General features: G+C 36.5%; 2 protein-coding genes across 6 annotated transcripts in view; one reads left to right on the top strand and one right to left on the bottom strand.

Annotated features, from left to right (window-relative positions):
* LOC107614008 (regulator of telomere elongation helicase 1) overlaps nucleotides 1-8,288 on the top strand; it is an 11,774-nt gene extending 3,486 nt beyond the window's left edge. Inside the window, exons 8-24 of one of the 5 annotated variants that reach the window (XR_002351716.1) lie at nucleotides 302-347; nucleotides 799-940; nucleotides 1,026-1,180; nucleotides 1,931-2,022; nucleotides 2,101-2,199; nucleotides 2,422-2,490; nucleotides 2,863-2,949; nucleotides 3,132-3,191; nucleotides 3,270-3,385; nucleotides 3,766-3,823; nucleotides 3,901-4,006; nucleotides 4,400-4,473; nucleotides 4,569-4,920; nucleotides 5,017-5,156; nucleotides 5,864-6,009; nucleotides 6,347-6,478; nucleotides 7,917-8,288. Coding sequence is in view for 2 of the 5 variants with exons in the window: in XM_016316218.2 (XP_016171704.1) it covers nucleotides 302-347; nucleotides 799-940; nucleotides 1,026-1,180; nucleotides 1,931-2,022; nucleotides 2,101-2,199; nucleotides 2,422-2,490; nucleotides 2,863-2,949; nucleotides 3,132-3,191; nucleotides 3,270-3,385; nucleotides 3,766-3,823; nucleotides 3,901-4,006; nucleotides 4,400-4,473; nucleotides 4,569-4,920; nucleotides 5,017-5,156; nucleotides 5,864-6,009; nucleotides 6,347-6,425 (1,821 nt within the window). In the remaining 3 variants the exon portion in view is untranslated. The other 4 variants (XR_001614244.2, XR_002351717.1, XM_016316218.2 and 1 more) reach the window with 4 other exon arrangements.
* LOC107611829 (transcription repressor OFP14) lies at nucleotides 8,354-10,224 on the bottom strand. Its single transcript, XM_016313721.2, has one exon. The coding sequence runs from the start codon at nucleotides 9,971-9,973 to the stop codon at nucleotides 9,038-9,040; it is 936 nt and encodes a 311-aa protein (XP_016169207.1). The 5' UTR covers nucleotides 9,974-10,224; the 3' UTR covers nucleotides 8,354-9,037.

Here is a 10,364-nt window from a genome sequence, read left to right on the forward strand (position 1 = left end):
CCCCCCCCCAATTTTCAAGTTCCCCCCAAATTGGGTTGTGGGTTGTTTGATTTTAAAATTGTAGAAATATATAATAAGCCCTCCAAAACCCTATTCTTGAACAAGAGGGGGGTTTTAAAATCTTAAGCCTTCCCTTTCCTTCCCATTGCAACTTGTGAGCACTCCCTTAGTTTTTCATATTTCATGTGATGGTTTTGGTTGTCTTGTTTCTCTATAGTATTGCTTGGTCTTGCTTTGTATATTTTTACTTCCCTTGTACTATGATATCTAACCATTTAAGCTTTATTTCTTACATTAAAAGGTTCATGTGCGGGAGTTCGAAGCTAGGACTGCCAATGGATCTAAAGGTACTTCTCAACTTATTATAGTAGGTTGGGTGACATTTATGTTTAAATGGAGCTGAAATGGTCTCAATATTTTTCACTTAACTAGCTTTCCATCTGTTTTGCTCTACCCATCAAATTTCTCAGCCAATCTATTTTACAATTTTGATGCATTTAAAATAAGTTTAGAAGTTTTATTAATATGTCATGTTGAAGCATTTGGGACACATGTTTTCTGGGTGGTCTCTCAACAGGAATAAGCATGTGTAAGTTTAACTTGGATCTTTTTTTAATATATAATACACCTGACAGATGTAATAGGTGGCTATGTTTCCAGTAGAATGTAGAGCTTTCACTGCTTTCAAACTTCGTTCTATAGACATTCTGACTTGTTTTCTACAGATTTTTATAGTGTTAGAATTTTAAACATCTTTTTCATTACCAGTTGTTATATCTTGATATTCTGATGCTGCAGGAAATGTGTCAAGGACACTCAGCTGGTGGTGTTTTAATCCTGGAATAGCCATGGAAGAATTTCATAGGTTGGGAGTCAGGTCTATTATATTGACATCAGGGACATTATCCCCCATGGATTCTTTTGCTCAGGAACTGAAACTGTAAGTTCCTTTTCTTGCTGGTTATGTTTCATCTGACAATATGTTTGCTGTCATTAACTAATGGAGTTGATTCCGGTCATCTCAGAGATTTCCCCATTCAGCTGGAAAATCCACATGTAATAACCCCAAATCAGATATGGGCTGGAGTTGTACCAGTTGGTCCTTCAGGACGTATTTTTAACTCCTCCTACCGCACTCGCGATTCTCAAGAGTACAGGCAGGAACTTGGAAATGCAATTGGTATGTGACACTCTTATGTATATACAGCATTTGGAGAAGCTTTATTTCTTTATACCTGAAAACTGCATATCTACCCAAAGGAATCAAAATTGCACTTTTTGAAATCTCATTTATGGTGTGAGCACTGAGCAGTGTGTTCCTGTGATGGATGCTTTTATGTCTTAGGTTTATTTCTGACTTTGGAGTTCTTAAGATTGACTGTTTTATGCTAGTCAAACATATTGTTGTGCATGTTGTAATTTGGGAATTTTGATAGTTTTTAGTTCTGCACGAATCATTCTTGGAAAGGTATGATTATGAGATATAGTTTATATTGATTTTGGCTATGGATATATATAATTGATCTTAATCACCTGAGTTTGAGACGAGATAGAGTTTAAGCTGCCATATGATTTGATAATTTGTGTTCTTATCTAGTAATTAATTTGGAGAAGGACATGAGATGTGGCATTGTTTAAGGCAGACAACTATTTAGGTTTGATTATGATATTGCATAACCACATCAAGAACTTTATGATAGGATGCTGAAACGTAAGGGAGAAAACTTAATCCAGACACCAAAAGTTACTGTTGTATATATTTATTTATTTGCATGATTTTATATGTGCTATGATATGATTTCATTAAAACTAAAGAAAATTCTATGCATTTAGACTATAATAGAAAGCCGGGAACCTGACAGAATGGGGAAAAGAAAAACTGGGGATAGCTAATGACTGCCTACAAATTCATTTTCACGTTGTATTGCAGTAAATTTGGCCCGAATTGTTCCTGATGGACTTCTTGTATTCTTCCCCTCTTACTACCTTCTGGACCAATGCATTGGGTGCTGGAAAAGCTTGGTAAGAATCCAAACCACAAACCTAATGAAGGGCCGAATTTATTTGCTCTTGGCTCATGGTGCATTTTTTTCTTTTCAGAGTAATGAAACTTCAATGTCCATATGGGAGAGAATTTGCAAACACAAAAAACCAGTTATAGAACCTAGGGAATCTTCATTATTTCCCTCATCAATCAAGGTAAAATTATTGTTTATGTCATGTCACGTCGGTTAGTTGTATAATCAGCAGAGCAATATAGTTTATGCAGTTGAATTAGGCTTAATCAATTCTTGATATGTAGCATGGTTAAAACAACATTCTTTCATAATTATCATTTGGATGTTTTATATCCTAAAGTGGACCTGTATTATGGTGTTTCTTTTTTCTTTTTCTTTTTTTTTTTTGTTAAAAAAAAAACAGGATTACATATCTAAGTTGAAAGACACCTCCACATCTGGAGCAGTTTTCTTTGCTGTTTGTCGTGGTAAGGTATGGGTTGATTCCAGTTGTTGATAAACAACTTACCATTGTGTTCTCATATGCATCATTGTAGTATGTTACACAGATGGGTATGCATACTTGTACTAATATGATACATGCATATAGCCATATGGTGACTTGATGAGAGGAGGGATGGCAATATTTTTCAAAATTCTAGGATGCAATAACATGTAGACAATAAAATATTTCAAATATTTAGTCATATGTAGTTCAGATAGAAAGATTTATAAAAGAACTAAATAAGCATTATGCCAGAAATTGTACTGCAAAGCAACCAATAGCTTATTTTCTCACTTGGATGCATCTGAAGTTCATTTGTGCCGATACATTGCAAATAAACTTTTTTCTCCATCTAAATAGGTAAGTGAAGGATTAGATTTTGCGGATCATGCTGGACGAGCTGTGGTAATTACTGGTTTGCCATATGCTACATATACTGATCCTAAGGTTTGATAATCTTCTTTTCTTTTTCCATTTTCTTTTTTCAATCCTCTGATATTTGAGAATTAGTTTGGCTTGAACATGTGGATCTAATTGCAGCCATTGAACATTCTAATACTAAATAATTGTTTCTGTATGTATGTGTTTATTAACAAATTGCACTCATTTGGGTTAACTCGCTAAAACAGGTTCGTCTAAAACGTGAATACTTGGATCAGCAATCTCATCCACGCGGAGAATCATTCAAGGTTATGTTTGTTTACTTGACACAACTGTTGAGAACTTATACATGACATATATACTTATTTTATGTGGCGGATAAACAGGTTTTAACTGGAGATGAGTGGTATAACCAACAAGCCTCCCGAGCTGTGAATCAAGCTGTTGGACGTGTCATTCGTCATCGACATGACTATGGAGCAATTATTTTCTGTGATGAAAGGTTTTAACCCTTAGTTGTTTTGATCTACTGTAAAATGCATATCATGGAAACAAGTAGCAAAGTTCTTTATATGCTTCCTGAAACAATGCTCTCTCTCTCCAGCATCTCATTTGATACAATGACTGAAGTATTAATGTAAATTGGAGTTGATATTGTCATAATAATATGATATGATCTAGTTAGATTGTTTTATCTAAATTTACTGCAACACAGACACAAATCTAAAGCCAGTTAATACATGTATCAAGATACGCGTTTCTATTATCTTTATTATGCTCAACTCTCAAGGACTGTTATGATACCTTTGTAATTATTAAATTGGACTTTGACCCATACCAGTTTTTTATTAGGTTTATTCTTAATCCTGAAGTGGTTTACAGGTTTGCACATCCACATCGTCAGTCCCAAGTCTCTCGATGGATACAACCTCACATCAAGGTGCTATTCTGCACCAGAGTTGTCTTTTTGAAATTCTTTTAATGTACTGAACTACTGATTGGTTTTTAATCTTGCAGTGTTTCTCAAGATTTGGAGAAGTTGTTTATACACTAACCCGGTTTTTCCGAGATGTAACAATCCGTGGACCTACAAAGCTATCATTATTAGAGGTTGATGATGGGGGTCAGTGTCCTTCAGTTCTACATCTTTTTGTTTTGTTTTTGTGTCAACTTGTGGTCCCTACTTCCTACCTCAGTTTTTGACTGTTATACTAAAATGTACTTAAAAGATATTGTGGGTTTTAGATAGGTAGATGTGAAAAACATAGAGCAAAGGATTTTGTATAATATGCAAATATATTTTGACATTATATATTTCATGTAATATTTTTGGGGTAACATGCAAGTGAATTGCTTTAGTGAATCTATACTGGAAATGTACTGAATTTTACTGAATTTTTCTTTTGATCTTCCGTGTCTGTATATATGAATTTGATGTCTTGCAGAGAACAACTTTTTTATATTCTTATTTTTCTGCTAAAAATATCATTGAGACAGATTCTGCTTCTTCACACAGGAAATGTGGGAGAAATTACATCAGCTGATCCCTATGATGATAAATTTAATGTCAAAAAACTTCTCTCACCTGTGGTAACTCCTTGAGTGTTGTAATGATTCTTATTTTGTAAATCATATAAAGCTACTATGGCTTTATGGATTGTTAATCGTTGTATTTGTACATGCAGGCTACACCAGTGGCTGAAAGTTTTTCTTCAAAAGCTTCTTTACTTGGTACTAGAAAAGGCAGTACTTCATTCCTTGGAGAAATTGTACCTGCTAATCGATCATCTCTGGCGTCTGATGATTGCAACATTGTAGATTGTGCAAGTTCAAGAGATAAATGTGGCAGAGTTTTTCTTGGAAAGAAGACTGGGATATCACAAGAACATGAATTTGTTGATTTGACTGATACTCGTCAACTGGGTGAAAAATCAAAGGATACGCTGATAGCACCTTGTTCAGTCAAGAAACGTAGATTTATAACAGGAGAGTACAACCTGCAGCAACATTTTAGAGATTCTCACGAGCCTTCATCTGGTATAAATTCTTTCAATCAATTGGCTCATTCCTGTTCTAATTTTGTAAATCATAGAAATATCAGTAGATTTATAATGCATTGTCAAAATGATCAAGGTAGCGGAGAATTGCAATGTAAGGATGAAGGGACCTTCCAAAAGAGAAGTCTGGAGATCGATAGTCAAAGAGGTGATCTTCCTGGTGATTCTGCACCTTCTGCTAGTAATGAAACCCAAGGATCAGCATTCCTTGCTCAGGTGGTATTCATTATATGTGATACTTTGATCTGCACCATCTTTGTGTTGTTTTCCTGTCTGAAGTATTTATTTTGCCTCTTGCTTTCCCTCTATTTTGGTATTCTGCATTCTTTTGAGTGTACTTTAATTTTTCTAATGTCACTGACATGCTTGCTTCTTCATTGGACTGTAACACTGTCCCTCTTACACTGGTGGGAAGACTTTTGGCTGCCCGTCACTGGCTTCCTTTACTATTGACTCTGCCCTATGCTATAAATCGATAAGTCTAGAGAAAAATCACTAAACATTTTGCAACATAACCTGGCATAAATGAAGCCCTTTGTAGGTGATGTCAAATGTTACTGCTTGGAATGCAGGTTTATTCTGTATTTTACCTAGTTTTGCTTATCCTTGTAGGTGAGAATATTTCCGAAGTATTGAGTCTAGTGTTTTTGCTAAGCTGAGATTGATGTACATATCAAGTTTACTTGGATTCACTAACTATAAGTTTCAGGTTATTTGGATGTGGTTCTTTTAAATGCTTATATTCCAAATGAATCCGTATCCCCCAAATGATGAATTTTCATTTAGAAGCAGAAATAACTTTTTGTAGCCTCAACCCCTCTGGTATTATTAATGTGGTTGTTAACATGGCAATAATTTTCCGTTCGTTACTTGTGATGCTAAGTTTGGAGTAAGATAATTTGTTTTAATCATATGGCCTACAGGTTCGAGAGAAGCTCAGTGCTTCAGAATATATAGACTTTGTGGGTTATATGAAGGCACTAAAGACCAAAGCAATGAAGATCGGTGAAGTTTTGCAGTGCATTTGTAGACTGTTCTCAGGACCCGAGAGACTACCTCTACTTAAAAGGTATGACTATTTAGTGAAAGTATAATAGTAAAACCGGTCTTTCCTCCATTGAAGCTGTCCTTGTTAGTTGTTACCATTTGTCAGTAGCCAATGCTTGTTTTCTTTACTACTATAACATCCTTGTAGTATATGAGCATAAAGAATAAGTCATATCATTTGATATGCCAAGTAAGCACTGTGAAGTAGCTACTTCTCTGGCTTCGGATTTCTAGTTATCATTTCCTTGCATGATTCCTCCTTTCACATGAAGAAAATTTTTGAAAACATACTTTTGACATTTGATCAAATTAAAATGGATGTTAAATTTATCATGTCATTCTCATCTTCTGCACAACAGGTTTAAGGATTACATCCCAGCAAAATATCATTCCTTGTATGAGCATTATGTTGGGGAGAAAAAGTTAGTGGAAGGCTAATCAAATATGCTCAGCTCATGGCTATCTCTTGCAATTTTTCGGCTAGAACTCAGGTGCACCTTTAGCATATCTCATGGATTTTGTGAATGAGGATGTGGGAAGGAATTAATGCATGAGGTAGAACTTGTACGTTTACTAGGATGTTAGGTTGTGTTTGGTTAGTGTCTCAAAAAAATAGAGGCATAGACACAAAGACAGATATAAACACAGATACACAAATTTTATAACATGTTTGATGATAATGCACAAGACACATCTATTTAATTCCAAAGTCAATTTTACCCCAAACCAAAACAACCTCAACACCACTACCACCACCACCTCTAATTTCCATTGTCACCACTATCGCCATTACTAATTTTCAATCTTATCTCTAATTAAAATTAACTACTCTAATTAAAATATCAGTTACAGAATTCATTTTTTTTTTTAAAAAATGGAATAATTAAAAAAATAAATAGAAACAAATCTAACAAAAACAGATCTGAGAGGGAGGGTGAGGGTTTGTTGAGGTTGTGGATAACAAGCAAAGAGGGTAGCGGCAAAATGACGATGAGGATGATGACGGTGATGGCGGAGGGCGATGCAGTGGATGACAAGTGAAGAGGGCAGTGACAAATACAGATCTGGAGGCGAGGTGAGGGAGGCGTCGGCGCGCACGAGCAAAGGAGAAAGAGAGGCAGTCGAAGACACAACAACAACGTTGAGAGGGAGGCGGGACAGGGGCGGGGGAGAGAGAGAGAGAGGCGAACAAAGGAGGGAGCCAAAGGCAATGGCGGTAGTGGTGGCAATGGTGCAAGCAGTGGTAGAATGGAGGTAGGAAGGTGGAAGGAACTGACAAAGGGAGGAGAGGGGGAGTTAGGAGGGTTAGGGTAAAAGACAAGATTGGAATTTTAAAAAAAATCAGGGATAGAATTGGAAAATTGTGTCTCATGGATTGTGTCTTAATGTGTATTTATGTGTAACCGTGTCCATTAAAATTGTCTTAGCAAACAAACGGTGTACCACGTACTACTGTATCCATCTGGTGGACATGGCATTTGAATCAGGAATTGGTTGTTGGTATTTATTAAAATGTTTAGTTATTTCATTTTTAAGGCCTGTGTGTAATCCAACCTCTCGAAATAAATCCTCCGTTCACCTGGATATGATGATATTTTCATTATTATATCAATTATTTGAGAACAAACATGCATCTCACATTCTCACTCCCATAGCAGCCTATTCTATGAAGCATTTGTTATACCCCAAGAGGAAATGCAGTGCGTTTTTATAGTTGTTTTTGGTCAGTGTTCCATGGATTTAATTTATGTCTGAACTCTTAATCTTAATGCATGAAGCTACATTGAAATTAATATGGATTGTATGTTATTAAGCAGCCAAAAAATATTATACGTTGTTTTGTCAGCATTTTTAAGTTTTAGTTTGCATTTCCAATATGCGTTTATCTGTTTACAGATTCAATTTCGTTGTTTATTATCCCATAAGTAGGTTGTCATGCTTTTACCTCTTAAGTCAATTCACAAACGGGTTGTGAAGTCCTTCTTACCATTGTACTAATTCATAATCTAAGGAGAGGATATGCTTGGGCCTTGGTGCAATTGCAACTATGGGAGTGAATGGAAGATTGTTTTCCCCAATTTGGAGGATGGAGGCACCGTCCGAATATTTTCCCACCAATTTCCTTGTGAGATCACTGGTCGTTCAATTTGGAGGGTGTAGAAGGCTTCATGGGATTGCTTTCCACCATTTGACACGTGAGATTCTGTGCCCCAATTTGGAGGGTGTAGGAGGCACCGTTGGGGGAAAAATCCAAATATATTAAGGTTTAGTCTTAAACAATAAACAGACTAAAACAAAGGATGTTACACAATAAAAAGACTAAAACAAAGGATGTTACTTTTTTATTTCCTTATGCATATATGATATAAGTATATAACTACTAAGACAAAACAAAAAAGTGAAAAACTCCGCCTTTTTTTTTTGTGGGATAGAGGTTCACCCTGGCTTTAATCTTGACAAGATTATCATTTTTATATATGAAAATTCCAGTTCAAACTATAGAATAAGTGACTTGATTTATTTTTAAAGCACATAGTTTTCAACAAGAAACTCTAGAATTTTGTGTTTTAGGATTACAAAGTAGAATTACTTTCACTATCGTTTCATGTGTATCTGTACCTTATTTCTTATTGTTAATACGATACTAAGTAGCGTCCGGAACAACGTTATCTTCTCCAAGAAAGAATAGTGTTCGATTATAATGCAAGGGGACCATGATATAGGCAATTTCACCATCAATAACAGTGATGTCTTACCGAAAAATACTTCAGAGTTAAATCACAAAGTTATGAGGAGAGTGATCATTTTTCTTCCGGACCACTCAAAATCACATGGTATTATTGCTTACAGCATGCGATTCCTAAGGAGGAATTAAACAGGAAAAATACTAAACTTGAAACTCAGCACTCATCCACGTTTTCTTAAAACGTGACGATGAAAATTGTGACAATTCACTTGCAGCTGTATTTATGTCAAATAATGTCAAATCATCTAAAGATTTTTGACCAGCAACTACTATAGCTGCAAGTGAATTTTCACTTTAAGAAAAATCATGAATTAGAGGACCCAAATTCTAAGGTAAATTCTTTGGTCTTCTTCGTTACTCCCCTACCAAACCTAACAGTTCGAACGCTCCGGGGATGGGGATCCGTCATTTCAGAATTCGGACGCATGGCAGCGGTGACATCCACGAAGGCATTGAGTATGAACTTGTGCGACTTCTTCTCGTTTAGCCTAAGGTAAGAAAGTAATAGCTCCTCCATGAACTCCCAATCAATTACCTTTCCATGGCTTTTGAACCTCGCTTCCACCACGTCCTGCATGGAGCGCCGAAAATCCTCGTACGGGCTCGAACTGCTTCTCAGCAGAGCGATGCAATTCTCAGGGAGCTTCTCATTCTCATGATGATTCTCATCATTCGAGGATGAATCGGTGTTCGTTACAGTTGAGTTTGAGCTCGATCCTGCATAGTGATGATCATCACCACTTCGTGTTAAACCATCGTCCAGGAACAGTGATCCCGACAAACCAGTTTTCACGAAGAATCTGTTCGATCCACCGAGGTCGCGTGGTGTTTCCGCCAACCTCAATGAATCGAACATCGGTATTAGTTTTGCACCTTGATCGTGTTGGATCTGTCCCGATGAGTCTACTCTTTTGTTGCTGGTGTTGTAGTCTTCGTTTTCTTCACCTTCTCTGAAATACAGAGACTTGAAATTCTCGTAGAGGAAGCGATCAACGTCGGCTAGGGTGGCCGCATCGTCTTTGTGGTTGTTGCTGTTGTTGCCGCCGCGACCACCACCGTGAGAATCATCAAAGGCAAAAGAAGGTGTCCTTGGGTGCTTGCAGGCTGCGATGATCCAGTTTTTGGAGGAGAAAAATGAAAACGAGTTAAACGGTTTCTGTGACTGGTTTTGTGATGAATGGCGAGGGCTTTTAACCTTGGCAAGGTAGTCTTGAAGGGTTTTCTGAACCTTCTTCGGCATCTTGCTTCTTTCTTTTCTTTTGTTATTGTATTGTATATTGTAGTTATGAGAATGTGGATGAATGAAGTGGTGCAAGGGAAAGTGTGTGTGTGGTTATAAATAAAAGAACACTAATGAATGGGCATAGAAAGAATATGCAATAATCCTTGATTATGATAATTCTTCAGGAAAAATATAATCATGTTTGACAAACTTGGGTTATGTCTCATTTATTTATAAGTGTGTTTTGTTAGGGAAGAATTTGGTAGAAAGCATGAGCTTGGCTGAGGATCATGCCTCTCGGCCGAATCCTATTGAAAAAGGTAAAGTATAATTTGGTTCAATGGATGTGAATTCGTTGACTACTGTATTATATTTTGTCAATTTTATAGTATTTATTATTTGCCGTTTA

The sequence above is a fragment of the Arachis ipaensis genome, chromosome B08, assembly GCF_000816755.2.
Source record: "Arachis ipaensis cultivar K30076 chromosome B08, Araip1.1, whole genome shotgun sequence".
Classification (NCBI taxonomy): domain Eukaryota; kingdom Viridiplantae; phylum Streptophyta; class Magnoliopsida; order Fabales; family Fabaceae; genus Arachis; species Arachis ipaensis.

Coding starts and splice junctions, on each gene's coding strand:
- LOC107611829 (XM_016313721.2), bottom strand. CDS start 9,973: ATGCCGAAGAAGGTTCAGAAAACCCTTCAAGACTACCTTGCCAAGGTT.